The 17,285-nt window shown below is 44.5% G+C and overlaps 1 protein-coding gene across 1 annotated transcript in view; it reads left to right on the top strand.

The window, feature by feature from the left end:
* OXSR1 (oxidative stress responsive 1) overlaps positions 1–10,770 on the top strand; it is a gene marked incomplete at its 5' end in the record, with an annotated part of 49,117 nt that extends 38,347 nt beyond the window's left edge. Inside the window, 7 exons of the mRNA XM_010288177.1 lie at positions 2,322–2,357; positions 4,012–4,167; positions 6,601–6,674; positions 7,621–7,673; positions 8,099–8,167; positions 9,036–9,100; positions 10,035–10,770. Coding sequence (XP_010286479.1) covers positions 2,322–2,357; positions 4,012–4,167; positions 6,601–6,674; positions 7,621–7,673; positions 8,099–8,167; positions 9,036–9,100; positions 10,035–10,109 — 528 coding nt within the window. The remainder of the gene's footprint in view (positions 1–2,321; positions 2,358–4,011; positions 4,168–6,600; positions 6,675–7,620; positions 7,674–8,098; positions 8,168–9,035; positions 9,101–10,034) is intronic.
* Between the last annotated feature and the right edge of the window lie 6,515 nt (positions 10,771–17,285).

The raw sequence follows: 17,285 nt of genomic DNA, 5'->3' as shown, positions 1-17,285 counted from the left end.
AGGCTCCGGGGAGACCTTGTTGCAGCCTTCCTATATGCAACCTTATAAGCCCTTACTTAAAGGGGGCCTCTAAGAAAGCTGGAGGAGGACTTTCTACAAGGGCCTGTAGCGATAGGACAAGGGGTATGGTTTCAAACTAAAAGAAGGCAGATTCAGACTAGATCTAAGGAAGCAATTTTTCACAATGAGGGTGGTGAAACCCTGGTGCAGGTTGCCCAGAGAGGTGGTGGATGCCCCATCCCTGGAAATATCCCAGTCAGGTTGCATGGGGCTTTGAGCAACCTGGTCTAGTGGAAGGTGTCCCGGCCCATGGCAGAGGGCTTGGAGCTCTCTGATCTTTAAAGTCCCTTCCAACCCCACCCATTCTATGATTCTACATAAATATAGCATGTTTGTATTTTTCGCTTGTCTCCAGTTTACCGAAAAAATAAGGTGAATTTAATATGTGCAAACACGTATTTTGAAAGCGAGGACTTAGCACCTGAAAGCAGACAAATACTTACTACAAACAACCAGAAATATCTGCCCAATTCATTGAATAAGCCGACTTGCTGGCTCAACATTACCTTTTGGATATAAAGACTTACTGAACTTTGCTCTTGGTATTTAAAACCTTGAATTCAAATTAGAGCAACTGTGCTATGTGGGCTCTTAAATCATTTGCTTCTGTTACTCGATAAATCTGTGCAGCGGCACGCGGTGTGGTCACATTTCACTGGTTCTCACATCACCTCTGATTACACAAGCAAAAGTAAGTTAGAACTAATATATTTCAGCACATCCCCAAAGTCATCCTGTTTGTCCCTTAATTAGGTAACCGTCTTTTAATGTTTGTCTTATTCCTTTCTGTCCATGTTTTTCCTTAGTTTACCTCTGCCTTTTATCTGGGTTAGTTGTTAGCTGTGAAGCAGGGCCAGTGTTCCCATACTTGTCTGTACAGTGTCTAGCACACTGTGATCTTTCAGACAAGCTCTTCTTCAGTTATTCCTTGAGGCATCCAGGTATCCTTGGCTTTGCGCTTTGTGCCTGAAACAACAGCGCTGCGGCCGTAGCCTGCAGATGTGGAGCATGGCTGTTTGTCTCTGGGAGCAATGCCACGGTTTTCATCTTGCCTGGTAACTGTCAAGTGAAGGCTCAACATGTTGAGATGGATTTGAGGCTTTACCTTTCCAGCTGCGTGACTTTTTCATGATACTGCCTGCACACAGTCACCGTGAAGGAACTGTTCCTTCTCCTCCTGTCCAGAGGGCTTTTTGCAACGTGCTGTTCTGAGAATAAGACTCTTTAACCTTCTCTCTTAAGAAGCCTCTGAGCCATATGTTCCAAATGGCTCTGCTCTGCGTTGGTTAAGTTAGTGTCACTGGTTAGCGCATAAACTGGCTCAAGATAGTGGCATGATGAGACTTAACGTTCTTCTGTCAAATTTGTACTGTCCTAATTGCAACCTGTCTTTTAGACTGTTATGTGGAGAAGGAACATCTATTTTATTAATCCCAGCATGGACCAAGCCACCCCGCTTGTCTGTCTCCATACAGTTGTTGGACCTGTTAGAAATCAAAGCTGCAGGCTCTCCAAATTGCAGGGCTTTCCAGAAGTACTTGGCAATTCCTTCCTGCTCATGTGAAGTAGCTAATGCATATTATTTTTGTTTTGCTGATAAATAAAGATTGGTCATATTGCTTTGGGAGCACTTTTCCTTCCATCTCACTTATCTCTGCTTCACTGCCGAACTTGTACAGCTGTCAGTTTTCTGCTTTCTCTTATGGACAGCGTAAGCATAATGCACAGTCCAAGGGCTCAGAAGGATTTCTTTCTATGAAGTAGCACATGGAAGGCTGATTTTTTTTTTCTTTTTTTTGAAGGCTTTGGATGGTTTAAGCAAGTTGGTTTGCAAACTAGTTCCTTAAGTATACGGAGGGGATTTGTTTCCTAGCAGAATTTGTGTGGCTTATCTTTTTCTGCAAGTCTTGGGTAGCTTAAAATGGGTTTTGCCATCTTAGTGCACAATTAATTTGATGCAGTCTGAGTGATCTTCAAGAGTACTGGATTTTGCTAACTGTTCACAATGATAGCAGCTTAGTGTATTGTATGCCACTGTGTAGATACCAACTGCAAGTTCTGAAACAGGACTGTGTTTCTGGGTGGTATGGTAGGTTGCCAACAAATTGTGTGGTGTCCCTTTTATTACGCATCTTAGTACATATATGTAACTTGAAAACAATTATGTAGATTTCATATCTTCAGTATGGTTCTGATAAGCCCTTCTTGCCAATAAGTTTCACTTTTGTCTAGGCAATGACAGCTTTTTCTCTGTTTTTCAGTCTCCCAGAGTGAAAGAACCTGTACAGAATTCTGAGGTAAGTTCCCAAAATGGTGATTCCTAGTTATTGCTGTTGTTTCAAGGAATGTGTTTTTGTTAGGCTTTGAAAACAATATTGTGTGAAGTAGAAGCTAATATCTAGCTGGGCTCTGCTTGAAAGCCTCCCCCCTATCAAAGGAATCATTGGCTGTGTAATGCCAGGAGGTCTTCCTGAGGTAAGTTTGGTGTATATCTTTTCAGCTTTACTTGCTATGGCCAAAGTTAATATGTTATAAGATAATGAATTGGTCACAAGAATAATCTAAGCAAAACAATGGTGTTCCAATTTCCTCTTAAAAAGAAAAAAAAACCCAACCAAACAACAGAACACAACTTTAAAATGTCTGTCTTGCATAGTCTGATTCACTGGTTAGGAACCTATGCTCAGAACTGTGAAATAACTCCGTAGTATTTGATAGCAAACAAAACTTCAGTTGCAATTTATAGAGTGCCTTCAGTTCTGTCCTGTGTTTCTTACATTAGGAATATTAGTGTATATCTTATCTTTCAGTGATAGAGACTGCTTATCTTCTAGAGACTGTGCTATGTCTTGCTTTTTCCTACCTGTGTGGAAAGATAAACAGAGCTCTCTCCTAGAAATTAGTCTTGAGTTAGTCTGTCCTGTTCTTCATCTGTTTCCAAGGATTGATTATAAAGGGAGATCTTAGGAAAGACTACAGTTTTGACGCTGTAACTTGACATAAACTCTACGTTCAAAGAAAAAGTTTGAAAACCAGAATCCCTTTGGGGTTTGGGATTCCCCACTGTGGTACATCCCTTAATATATATTGTGATCTGGAGGTCTGCTGCCCAGGCTTTCAATATTCAGGGTGATTTATAGTTCCTACAACTGAGTGGAGTAAGTTGGAGGGCACACTGAAGAAGTGCCATCAAGCTTACAGTTCTTTGGCTACCATGCCAAAATCGATTTCTCTATTCTGAATAACATAAGAGGTAACAAAGGTTAAACTTTCATTAGGTCTTCTCTCCCACCTCAAATTAATTGCATGTGATTTTTTTTTTTTGCAAGAGACTAACTTACTTTAGTAACTCCAGTCCTAAACAGTCTTGTATGTTTTGAAGAACTTAAGCTCTGAATTCACTTTTCAGTTGAATATCCAGATTGTTGTGACTCTGACACTTGTTTTACGAATGAATAAATTGTCAATAGTTACCTTAATGCTTTGATAGGCTGTGTTCTCTGAAAGGAACTACAAGCCAAAGCAAAGTTGCTCTGTTGTGACTGTGTGGCTACTTGGAAATATAGGTAGGACTTGGATTCCAGGAAAGGGGGAAACTAAAGGATAGGGTGCTCTCGTCCAAGCTAGGATATGATATGTGTGCATCCAGCCTTGCTAGCTGCAGAGTGTAATTTTTGTCCAACATCCACAGTCATGCTGCTATCTTGGTTTCTTATCCTTTACGGGTGAGTAAAACTTGCAAATGTCAGGGCAGAAGGGGTCCTTGGACATAAAGAAACACTAAAGCCCTTGAACACCAACTTGACATCAGTGTTAGTGTTGTGGAGGCCTGGGAATGCCTTTGGTGTTGAACTTCTCAAAATGATTTGTGTGGCAAACAAGCAATCAAGCTTGTGCTTGAGTCAGAAGTCTTGATTTCCTTTTCTCATTAAAATGCCTTTTTGCTTGCAGCTATTCCCATCAGCTGAGCCTCCAGGTCCTTCACTCAATGCTCCAGCACAGGCACCTACTCAACTACCTCAGGCTGCAGGACAAGTACCTGCACAACCTCAAACTGCTGTACCTCCACCTAGTCAGGCTCTTCCAGCAGCCCCAGCAGCAGCCCAGGTAAGATCAGAAACCTTTCATACCAGTTTTCAACTTTTCATTTAGCTGTTCTCTTCCAGACATGCTAAAATGATCTGAAGCCATGTAGGTTGCTTGGCTGGAGTTGATTTAGTGCTGCTGCTTATGCAGAAGTGACGGCTGGCCTGGTGGCTTGCACAAGGAAGACAGTAAATGTGGATGCAGCAGTTTTTCATTCTTATTCTGTGGGTGAGCAGTGACTACTTATGCTGTTTAGGGAGCAGACTCTGGCTTGAGGCAAGGTTAATGGTAAGAAAAAAGGGGAGTCTTGTTTAAGTGGCAGCTGCTTGTTCCTGGTATTTAAGGTGCAGCGCAAACAGGTTGCAATGTGTGTCTCAGCATCACTGGCATCTATGAGATGAGAGAAAAATGAGAGCAAGAAAATAAAATGTGCAAGTTCTCTAGACTTCAGAAGAGAGACAGGAGGCCTAGGTTAAAACTGTCCTTTTAGCAGTCAAAAATTGTGGAGAAACTCCATCTTTGGGATGCTCTGAACCTTGTGGTACTTTCAAACACTTCCTTTTCTAGCAAAGAGGGGAGAATGGACCTTTGAGGGAATGTGAGAGCTTGACAGCTTTGTGTTTAGCTCTTAGCTACGTCACCGCAAAGCGTAGGATATAGGTCAGATAGGCAGGCATAGCAAAGACAGGAAAGAGCTCTGACTTGTGTTAAAAAGAGAAGAATGGCCAACCCAAATCATTACTGAGATACTTGGAACATGTCTAGTGGTTTGCTGGAGTGAAGCACTGCAGGGTTTGCCAGACTCCTGAATGATGGCACCTCTTTTTTATAAAAGACACTAATGTTCATACTTGTTGATGGGGAGAGGCTGTCACTGTTGGATGGGGCCAAGCTAGCATCACCCTTTGGCAGACCCAAGGGGAAGAGGCTTGGCAATGTTGGTCAGAAAAATAACGTAGCTTTACACCTTCCTAGAAATGTTTAATTATTTTTCTTTTAGAGAACGTAGAAAGGTACATATATCACTTTGCTGCAGTCAGCTCATGTTTCTGTTTACAAAACCGTTAAAGACAGTGCATTAGTCATTAACCAAAAATAGTGGAGTTGGGGTCTGACATATTCTTGGCTACATTAAAAGTAGGTTTAATACTTAAACCCCTTCAAATCTCTTGAAAAAAGGCCAGTGTTTAATCCCTGGATTTTATGCAGCAGTTGAAGCAGCAGGAGCAGTGAAGGCCAGGACTCTCGGTTCGGTAAATTGAAGTTGCGGTGTTGGCCTCAGTGACGGTGTTTTGATTTGCACTAGCAGAGCATCTTGCTCCCTGCCACTAGTGCCCAATAACTTATTTGTTGGTAGCTTGTCCTAAGGTGAACTTCATACCTTTGTGTCACTGTGTTCTTCTTTACAGCTCTCCTCTGGTTCTTGTAGCTCATCGGTTACTGTTTTGCAGACCTCTGGGCTTCTCTGTGAACCCTTCTTTGTTTTCACTGACCTGATAAAGCTTTCAACTTCAACAGAAACAAGATTGTGATCAGAAGCCCAGAGCTGTGTTGCTGGCACAAGAGCACTAACAGATGGAGTAAAATACTAGTCTTAAACCAAGGGTTATTTTTTTTTTCCTCTCATGAAAAAGCAAATGATCTAGATGGAAAAACTTGGTCAAGACTTAGAGGCTTAAATTACCAGCCTAGCATTGTGTCTGTTTTGTTACTGCAGATTTCAAATCTCTGCCTCAGCATGTGCAGTACAGATGACTTGTTCAGTGAAAGAGTGACTGACTTGTCTCTGTTTTGTTTGGATTTTTTGTGGAGCTTGATTAACAATTAGCCCTTTTCTGGCAGCATCACAAGTGCTATAAAGATGGGCACCTCCTGGATCTTTCCTATTGAAAATCTGCTGCTGACCAATATAAAATGCTTTGATTACATTTAAAAATGAAAATAGGAAGCAATAAAATTGCTGCTAGATGCTCTTAAAGCCTTTGATTTCACTAAAAAGTCATTGAGAATATATGCTAATCTACCAAGTAAATTATTTCTTAGGTATGCTTCACAATTGTATCAGTTTTTAAAATCAGATGTTTGGGGCAGGGATTAAAACACAGGAGGTCTTGAAGCTGTCATGAATACCCAAAAACCTTAAGTTTTGATGCAAAGCAGGCAGCCTTTTTTTTATTTAGCACTTCTTCTGAAGTCTCCTGCCATTTTGGCATTTCTCAAAGTTGTGTAGCTTTTACATTTTTCAAAACAACTGCAGAGAGAACCTCCTGGGTTACTATTTGGGTGTGAAGTTCTCCTGTTTCATTAGTCTGTCATCATCTTCACTGTAGTGTCATGATTCCAATGATGAGTTAAACTTTTATTTGTATTTATAGTTGATCAAGGTTATCTCTAGTTTTAAAACCAGAGACAGGAAGTGGTAATCTGCTTTAAAATGATGTAATCCTATTGCAGGCCCCACCTGCCCCTGCTGCAGCTCCGGTACAGGAAGATACGAAAGTCCCCATCAGCCTTGTACTAAGGTTAAGGTAAGGACACAAAACTGACCTGTTCTGTCAAAATGAACCTATGTAGAGGGACACTGGAAGACTTCTAGTGATTATTGCCATCTGCCTTTTAATTAAAAGGATGGTGGTTATATGTTGTTTGTCAGCTTGGATTTCATCCACTCTTCTGAAACTGGAACCCAGAAAAGCAGTTTCTCATCCACTACTTCAGTTTGGCAAGAGCTGTAGTTTGAAGGAGGCTGTAAGATCTGTATAAATACTCCTTAACTGTAGTGGGGTGGGAAGGAGGAATTAGCTGGGTTCCCTAAAGGGGGTCAGGGATCCAGGGGTTCTGGCCTTGTGCTGGACCATCTTACTGTTGAGGCACAGCTTCAGACTTCAGCCAATTCTGAGTGAGAGGCTCTTACCCAATTCAAGGCATGGGTTCTAGTCTATGTCCCTAGAAATAGGCAGAAAAGGGATCGTAAGCGCATTCTACTATCATTCCAAATATTGACGTTTCTCATTTAAGGAACCTGCCTCTCGTCTCTGTAGGCATCTTAGTTGTTGACAGGCATTGGACTGGGACTTCTGAGCATCGTCTCCCAGTCACTCATGGACAGCTGCATAATATGTGTGCATCTGCAGTCAGTGAGTGCCTCTTTCCTCAGAGAGGAATGTGCTCCAAGGATGTATCTGCAGGAGTTTCTGAGACAGTGGAACAATGTGGCCGTATACCAGAGAGGTGGCCGCTCACTTATCACGGACTTCAGCCCACTCGGGCTCTGTCAAGTTGAGAGGCAGAGTGTGCTGAGAGCCCTGCTTCCAGACACACACCCAAGTGATTAGTCTCTGTCTTTTGAGAGGGATGGCTGCAATGAATTCAGTTCTCATCACAGACTGATTATTCAGTGACAGCACTTTCTTTTGGGCACCAATCAGTGCAATGAAATCGTCTCTTCTATATAAAATTCTCTTCTTTCCACAGGAATTCGAAAAAAGAGCTCAACGATATTCGATTTGAATTTACCCCAGGGAGAGGTGAGCTGGTTGGAAATTCCAGTGTGTGAAGGTGGTTTTGATGATGGGAAACTTTGTGTTTGGTGTTGTGCAGTTGTGCGCATGGAGACCTTGTATCAGTGTCTGTCCACAGTGCCTTCCTGAAGGAGTTTCTAGGGCTTGCCTTATGGTTGGGCTGATTGCTAGTGCTTGGAGCGCTGCTGTTGAGACCCTTTTTGTAAAACTATCATGAATATGACCAAAGTGCAGCCCTTCGATGAATTCCAGATCAGAGTTTGACAGCGTAGCTCCGAGCTGTCTTGGCTGCACATGGTGTACACCCATCTTTGTGAAAAACACTTTTGCTGTTTGGTTTATACAAGCTCTTTCAGGTTTCTGTGGGATGCCTTTGTCAGCTGGACTAATGCTATTATGTGGTGACTGGCTCTTGGGTTTCTCCCCAACAGATACTGCTGATGGTGTGTCTCAAGAGCTCATTTCAGCAGGTCTTGTTGATGGCAGAGATCTGGTAATAGGTAATTATGTATTATTTTTTTCTGCTCTAACCATTTCAGTCATTTTTTTGCATGTTTAAAATGACCTGGTTAGTGGGTACTAGGAGAGTTTTTTGTGGCCTTGGTTCTCTACACCAATGGCTCTACAAAACTGCCGTTAATTCTACATTTAGGCAACCCCCAGTCCACAAGAATATGATTTAGCTGAAAACATTATGAAGCACATGTTCCTTGTGATGCAAAATGAAGGCTAATCAATGCATTAGCTAAATCATTATCAACTGACATATATGCATTGCCAAATTGCTGCACAAGCCTGTACTGCTCACAGGTCCTGCGCAAGAGAGGTCTGGGACTGGAATCAGCCAGGCTTTTTTGTTTTAAGTAGGGCTGGGGAGGGAAGTATGAAGTGCACATGCACTGGGGCAGCAGCACGTGTTGTTTGGGGCTGAACAGCTAGATGAACCACTACCTCTAGCAACCGTTTGCTAAATAAATGTGTCCTTCTGTACAGCAGGTGAGACTTTTAAACTGTCAGCACAGCAAGCAAAACTGTTCCTTATACACAGGCTACAACATCTGGAAAGGCAGCTAGTGCAAAATTAACTGGATTTCCAGGTGCAGTTGAGCAGTTTATTACTACTAATCCTACCACTTCCAGGAAAAAAAAAGCTCCCTCCAAAAAAAGAAGCATAGTAACAAATGACAGCATTTTCACAGTTAGAAGCTTTAGATTTAAATAGACTTTAATTGGAATCTAAACTTTTTTATCATTTAAAAAAGTTCTAAGTTTGCTGAGTAATAGAAAGAGGCCTAATGAGTTTGGGATGTTTTTCTCTAGCCTGTCCTAATATTTGCCCATTTTCTTTGTGTGTGTGTGTGATTTCAGTTGCAGCTAATTTGCAGAAAATTGTGGAAGAGCCCCAGGCAAACAGATCCGTCACTTTCAAACTGGTATTTATTCCTGTTCCCTAATTGAACAAGTTCTCACTTGCAAAGAGAAGGCATTGCATATAGATGCCTGTGATCTCTCCTGTAGGCATCTAATGCATGCATTCTAAATCCCCCCTTCTTTCCCAAAGCTTCCTACTGGTTGTCTAGCAGTAGGCAATGCAGGCTCCCCGCTTGTGTTCTCTGATCAGTACCTGGGTTAAATAACTGTGTGAGATGATGTGCTAGCACAGACATTCCCTTATCCTGGTTAACAAGCGTATAAAAATGTTAAAAAATGGTATTTTCTGGACACTTGCCCAGAAAGGGCAGAAATACTTCAGGGCAGGTAAGTGGGCTAAGCAATGCCATGGCCTCCTTTCTTGGTGGAGGATAATGGGGAGGGTCCAGATACATTGTCTCTGAGGAGGAAATGGTGGGGGGAAGAAAAGAGCCAAAACTAAGATAAGATAGGCTAGGAGAGGAAAAAAGAACAGCAGATGAATCCTTCAGAGGTGGTGAAATTCAGAGCCACTTAATAGTGGCAAAGTGGAGGTATAGCCTGTTTATTGGTAGTGAAGCAGTAAGCACCACTATTTTTGACTCTCTCTGTAAGGAATTTTCACTTGTTTTGCCCCAGTTAGTGCACGTAGTCCTAGTCAGAGCAGACATTGGCAAAACTTCAGTCCCAGTCCTTCCTAGCTTAAAAAAAAAAAACAACAACCCAAAAAGCAAAGAAAAAGTGCTCAATTTTAACTTTGGGTAGTGCCAGCTACTGAATACTGACAGCAAAGTTGTCTGTATTTTTTTTTCTTTTTTTTGCTGACAGCAAAGCTGTCCTGTAACTGCTCCCTCCCCAGACCATATCTGATACACCTTGCTGTAATACGTAGCATGGAACGTATCGGAGGGCAGAGCATGTGTGTTGCTATTTGGATCTCTGTTCCTTGTGTTTCAGGCATCTGGTGTCGAAGGCTCAGATATTCCTGATGATGGCAAACTTATAGGATTTGCACAGCTCAGCATCAGCTAAACAATGGTCCCAGGAGATGTCTCCCAACTGAGAACCCACATGTGCATATTCGTAATGCTTCTGTTAGCCTAAAAAAAACCACTACTGCCAAAGAATTGAACTACAGCCCCCTTCCTAGAAGCTTTAACATTTTCCTTAACAGGATCACAAACCTTCCTGAAATTACCGATGGCGTTTACACCTTTTGTAAACAACTCTCATGTTTTTGTATTTGTCATCTCAAACATGCAGATCCAACACGTCATTGCCTGCATGTTCATTTTATTATGGCCTTACTTTAAAGAAAAATACTACTGAGTACGAAGCAGGGGGTTCCACTGCTCTGATGATCTTGCCTAAATATTTGCTTACATGTGGTTTCATTTTTTTTCACTTGCTATTTTTGCACAAGTTTTAATACTGAATGGATTTTTTTTTGTTCTTCACCTGCTTCTCCTCTCTGAAACACCAATGTACATGTTGTTTGGGTCACCTGGAGTGCTGAGAAATCTGCTTCTCTTTGGCTGTGTTTTTTTAAAACTGCTGGTTTGAATGCTTGCACCCGAGAAAGCAAGCCAAGTCTTAACCCACGGGAGGGAGAGCCTTCTTCCCTTGTGTTTGTGTTTTTGAGAAGTTTCTTGACTTTGAGGTGTTAGAAGTCAGCTTCCCTTTTGTAAACTGCCTTAATTTTATTTTTTTTTTTTACCATTTTGGTTCGCTCCACATGAGTGCCAGGCATGGCATGAGGGCTGAACCTTTTAATTTACGTTAAGCAGTCCTTCCTCAAAACGTCTTTCATTCTGCATCTTAGATGTAGTGTGTTCTTGAAGCAGACCAGTGAGGCATTGCTGTCTGGAAACTGGTCTTTCAGATGATCAACAAAATATACGTGGTCAGAGGGACTCTGTCACGCTGCGTTTGGAAAAGATGCACTTCGAACTGTTCCTGAAACCCAGGCTGTTATGCCTGGCTGCGCGAGTCCTACCCACGTCTTGTACCTGTGGAAACATCCCTGTCGTGTTTTACAGCAATAAAGAATCGCCAGTAGAGTGGTAGTACTGGGCAAGCGAGCGCCGGGCTGTGTCCCTCCTGCACTAATCGCTTGGGTCGTCGGCCTTCTCGTCGGTCCGAGCCTCGACGTTTGATCAGGATGTCACTGAAACCCTGTCACACACGTAGTTAGCTTTTATTTCTCTGTGGTGTTGAATTTGAGTTTCTACATGAATAATATAAATTATACTCTGAGTTTGATAAGAGACACTTGTAATGCAATATGTGAATAATAAATGGTGTTGATTTTTTTTCCCCCCTACTGTTTCACAGTTGGCCTTTGTAACTGCTATTGGCTCTGGAGTGTTTTCTACACAGAAATTGTAAGCCTGTAATTTAACACACAGATGGAAACGTGTTTGGTTTCCATCAGCCGCAAACAATGCAGAAACAGAGTGTTAAAGCGGAGTGACTGGGTTCAATTAGGACTTTTTTTTAATTTCCAAGTCTTCAGATGAACAATCTGTATTTATATGTTGTTCTCTATGAGCAGCTGTAGAAGCTTCCCGAATTGTGCGTGTTCTTTTTGTACCGCCCTTGTCGCTTTTAGCCTCTACGTGGATGTTGGGTATGTCCCCATGGGCTGTTTGCAGCCCTATGGCTGGTGAGTGTGAAGGGGAGGAAGAGGAGAAAGAGGATTTGGGAGTGAGATCATTCCAGGGTGCTGAGCAGATGCTCTCAAGAGCCCGGGAGGCGGGTGCCCGATACCAGGCAGTTGGTAGTGGCTGGGTTTGGCCAAGTGTGTGTGTGCATGTGCGTGTGGCACCTCTGGTGCTTTCTCCTGTTGTCTGACACAAAGCACTCCCTATGGCTTCCCCCATCGAGCTTCTTGGCTTGTGAAGATCAGGCTGGCATCTTGATTTTCATGTCACCCTGCGGTCGATATGGATGTATTGGTAACCCTTAGGATATGGAGACAAGGTAGCCTTGGTACAGTATTATTTTCCCTTCTGCCTGCATGCCATGGGGACCTCCTTGTTCATTTGTGTACTGGTGCTGAGAGAGGTAGGACTCAAAACTGCTCAAATGGAACAATGCAGTATCTATTTATGAAGTTATTCCCCACCTTCCCAAAGCCAGGACTTGGAGAGCTTGAGCTCACACTAACACGAGGCTCCTTAGGTCTTTAATGGAGAAAGTAAGTAAGGAAGAAACCGGTGGTTTTTGCTCTATAGATCTCCAGATGTTTTGGGTAGGGATCCAAAATATTTACTTGGGCTATTACAGTGCTAGACAACTGTCTCTTCTGATGTTGTTCCAGTAAGTGCCAATGCTGTTCATAATTGTTTTCCAGTGTCATTAAGAATTTGGTTTTTGTGCAAGTTTCTGATCTGAACCTGGAAGCAGGTGGTAATTTGAAGTTAGTTCCTACTTTTAAGGACAATGCTCTGTTAATGAAAACGGATCTTCTTCACAACTTTGGTGTATTGTAGATTATAATGAAAGATGTAAAATATTCAGGCTTTTTTCCTTTTTTGGACTTTGTATTTTACTGCATGTCTCTAATTTTTAATCAATAAAGAACAAATTGTCCATTGCCATGTGTTTTGGTGTGTGGTTTATGTGTCGCTGGGTTGGATGGTGTATCTTTGTCTGAGTGGTGTCTGTAACCCCTGGGGCATTTCAGTTTGGGCTGGTGGGAGGTTCGACAACCCCCAGGAAGACTCGGTGAGGAAGGGGTGGGCATGCTCTGCAGGAGTTGTGTGCAGAAACGGAGCCAGCAGGGCACTGAGGATTGTACCCTGAGGGCTTGTCTCCAGTTGAAAAGTTTGCTCCAAGCTCTGCGTGCCTCCACAGCCTGGGATCAGCTTCCCCTGGCCAGGAACACCTCAGGGGGACAGAGGCTGGTATTAAAGTGGGATGATTTATACCCTGAGAAGCATTTGGAGCATGAACTGCAGTTCCTCCTCTCTACCTCCACAATACCTGTTCTTTCTGAATTTGAAGATTCAGTGCAGATCTGATGCAGAGGTGCCTCTGAGGTCTCTCCTTTAGGTTTGTAGCAGACCCAGGAGTTCAAGAAAATGCACTGATGGTGAGCGGTAGAGCCCAGGATGTCATGATCCTGACATCTTGGCTCGAGCTGGACCGTGCTTCTCTGTAAGCATCAGTATCCCCAGCAGCATCATACTTGTGTGCCAGCGGTCATGCTTTAGGCTGCAGGAGCAAGGAGGTGCCTGAAGTGAAAGGTTTTGTCCAAGTATTCAGGTGACAAGACCTCTTGCTGTGAGATGGAAAACATGTCCATGACCTGGCACTGAGACACTGCCATGGCTGTGGAAGTAGATTTGTCATGGCAAGTGCTGCAGTCTGATGTCTCTTAAACTGAGTGAGCATCTGGGCAGCTTTCTCCAGTCGTTGTCATCCTTTATTGACAACCTTGGCTGCAACCTTTTAGTGTCATCTAATGTCATGCAAAAGAGAAGTGCCTGGTTTGCAAACAGACTGCCTGACTTCCCCCTTGGAAAGCCAACTCTGAAGCACTGTACTGGAGGATTTTCCTTCACATCCTTCAATATTTCTTCCAACAAAGGAAGGAGATTTTCCAAAATGAAGGGGAATGTTACCTGAGAAGTAAAAACCCTTAATATTTCTCACTGGAGGTCCTTTTGGAAACTTTACCCTAATGTATGGCTTCTGTTCCTAAGGTGTTCATTCAAACTCTGGCAGCTTTGTTGACATGTTTACCCAGACCTTAGTGGGGTTTTGTTTGAGTGAGGTCATGGTGTCTCCATGAAGAGAAGCAGAAGGAGTCTTCCTGCTCAGTGTGTGGGAATGGAGAAGTTTCTCTAAAGCTTCAGGGATTTTCAAGGGTAAGGTGTGTGTCTCTTGGGAGGGGATAGGGATGGTCCAGTCATAGGCATGTTCCCCAGGCCTTCTGGCTGGGATGCACCCATCTGTGTTTGTTTGAAAATATGCATGTTTGGGCTTAAAAACATGCCCCCCCCCCCCCCGAAGTCGTGGTCTTGAATGGTTGCACTTTCTAAGCTGCCTCTTCCATTCACTCTCCTCTCTAAGGCTCTTGGGCTTAGTTTGCCATTTTCTGCCTCTCGATTTCTCTTAAAGTGTTCCTCTTTACTCATAGACCAGAAAACTTTATCTTGGGTGAATGTAACTTCCGAGTTTAAGACATGGATGGTAAAGAACGTTCTGTGTTGCTGAATCTCATCCCCTGCATCTAAGCCAGCTTCTTTGCATACTTTCCGGTCTTTGGCCAAACTCTGCTTAAAAAGCCCCAGGGAATTATATTCCAGTTTTGTCTCCCATTCCTGCCTCTGTGGGAAATCCCTTCATGGACACTGCTAAAGGCTTTCCAGCTGCCTTAGTGCGGTGCCCTCCTATGGCTGACTCATCCACCCAGTTGCCTTCAGCCTTGGATGTGGCCTTCCAGGACTTCAAGGGGGCTTATAAGAAAGATGAGGACAGACTCTTTAGTAGGGCCTGTAGTGACAGGACAAGGGGTAATGGTTTTAAACAAAAAGAGGGCAGATTTCGGCTAGATATAAGGAAGAAATTTTTCACCATGAGGGTGGTGAAACCCTGGCCCAGGTTGCCCAGCGAGGTGGTAGATGCCCCATCCCTGGAAACATCCCAGGCCAGGTTGGACGGGGCTCTGAGCAACCTGCTCTAGTTAAAGATGTCCCTGCTCACTGCAGGGGGGTTGGACTACATGGCCGTAAATGTCCCTTCCAACCCAAACTATTCTATGATTCTGTCTCCCTTTGTGGGAGCTCACCACGAGGCGTCTTATACTGCCCATGCCTCTGGGCTTCTCTGCTCTTCTTACGGCATCCCAATCACCTCGCAATCTCTCCTCCCAGCTGATGAGTTTCCCAATGGAAATTAACCTCCCCTGGAGGGTGCGCACCTCCTGGAATTTCTGTTTCACATAATGGGAACGCATTGTGAGTACAAATCCCAGCTGGGAGCATTGCTTTTTCTTCAAATTTGCATACTCGCTGTGGCTGCCTACAGGGCTTATCTTGGGCTTAAGTACCGGTCCCAGCCGCGGAAAGCCTGTCTCTGCAGATACTGCTGCTGGTGTCAGGCTTCGGGGAAATTTTGAGGCAGCTGGTGGTTTTGGGCCATTTCAGAATGGCTGGTTCTGCTCACCTTGTTTCCCTGCCTCAGTGTGGCTTTCCACCAGTTTTGCCAACTTTTTGTGTTTCCATACGTGCCACATCACTGTGACACCAGCTGCATCCATGCCATCGGCCCCAACCTGACCGAGGAAGAGCAGCTGAACCTCACCCTGCCCCGGGACGTGGACGGGGCGTACGAGCAGTGCTCCATGTACTCACCGGTGGACTGGGACCTTGGCTCCATCGTGGCGCACGGCCTGAAGGCCACGGAGAAGTTCAGCAGTGGCTGGGTGTACCCCTCAGACCATGAGGTGATGCTGGTCACTCAGGTTTGTAGCATCCTTTTGTTTCCCATTGGTTTGTGCTCTGGTAAGTGGTGTTTTGAAGGCTGGGGTGTCTGGAGGCGATGCTCTTTCTGTACTTGGGCTTTGGTGCACAAGATCTTCCCCAGTTGCAGCAGATTGATTCCTCCTGGCCTTCACCATGGAAAGGTATGTCATAGGCATGTGCCCTGGCCAGGTCCTGAGGAGATTGTCTCGTCCGAGAGATGGGACTTGACTCCAATCAACTATTGCTGCCTCCTCACCTGTTGTTGGAAACCTCCAGCAATGGGTTCCTGCTTTTTGCGTTGGTCCAGGGCCTCGGTATCCTCCAGCCTCCTGTAAATGGGATGCCCAGCTCAGGCTGTCAGAGCAGGATGGACCTCATTTCAACTTTTATAAGTTCTGGCAGTATTTTGGTCTGGCTCCTGCTTCTCCAGATCCATGGGACCCATGACTGGTGTCTGACTGAACCTCCCAGACTTCCCCATTTAAACCATGACAGAGAAGAGTGGATGAGGCTGCTTTGTGCCCTGGACTCCTAGCATGGAGCCAGGAGACAGCCAGGGGAGATGGCAGGATCAGGCCTGGGAAAGGCTCCTGAGCTCCTGGCCGTGCATGATTGCTTTTAGCAAGGTTTGCCTTGTCCTGTCTCCTGCCAATAAAGCAGAGCCCAAGGTGAACAGGGGCACCTCAATTTCACTCTCCCTCTGACTTTCCTAATTGACTTGAACAGACCCAATTTGTGTTGTCCAGCACCTCTGCCTGGATCAGTGTCTGCCTGATTATCTTTAGTACTCCCTGTTTGTGGCTGCTGAGCTGGGCTTATCCCGAGGGCAGCATCTCTCCTCCAACTGCTTAGGGGTCTAGTGTACCTCCAGGTTTGACCCATGTGGGTGCCCTGGTCAACCAAATGGGGCAGCCATGGTCTGGTTTCCATCATGCTTGTATAATGCTCTTCCCACTGATCTGTGGGCAGGAGAAGGAGCCTCCAAGTTGCTTTTGGGCAACTTTTGAGGCTTTGCATAATGGACAACCCAATCATCCCATCCCATTTGCCATGGACCTAGGCAAATACTGTTGCCACATCAGGGATGGGCTGAACAGACTTGGTTTCATATTCTCAATAATCATTTTAAGGCCGGAAGGCATTTGAGATGAGATTTGCCAAACCTGCCTCAAGTGGCATTGCCCTGTGTCAGATTTCTCCCATCCCTGTATGCCTTCCCCAAGTCTTCCCTGCATATAGCCCTCACCAGCCTGGGCTGTGGCCCAGAACTGGTGGGAAGGGTGGTCATCTCGTATGTGGCTTGCTCGTGGTTGCACTGGGAAGCTGCAAAAGATGAAGGAAATTGTGTCTCCCATTGCCTGGGACTGCAGCCAACTGGCCGCCCTTCCTCATCTCCAGCTCTGCCCATCCATTAGCATCACTCCCTTTATTCCCCTGGACTTTTCCCAGCTCTGCATCATGCTGAGCTGTCTTGGCCCCTCTGAACCTCGCTTTCCCAAGTGGAACTGCTGGGGACTGTCTCAGTGGTTCAGCAAATGCAGCCCTTGAAGTTGCTTTGGAGAAGAGTCTTTTCCCCTGTCAATGCCACCTGGCCATGGTGGAGGGGGTGATCAGGTTGCCTAAAACAAGGGTCCTCTGCTCCAGCCAGCAGCAGGCACAGTATGTTTGTGGGTGGCACAGAAATGTTTAATGTATTACATGGTGTACTTAGGACAGGTAAAACATCAGGCATTAA

The sequence above is a fragment of the Phaethon lepturus genome, unplaced genomic scaffold, assembly GCF_000687285.1.
Source record: "Phaethon lepturus isolate BGI_N335 unplaced genomic scaffold, ASM68728v1 scaffold18135, whole genome shotgun sequence".
NCBI lineage: Eukaryota > Metazoa > Chordata > Aves > Phaethontiformes > Phaethontidae > Phaethon > Phaethon lepturus.
This window is presented reverse-complemented; position numbering and strand designations above follow the sequence as displayed.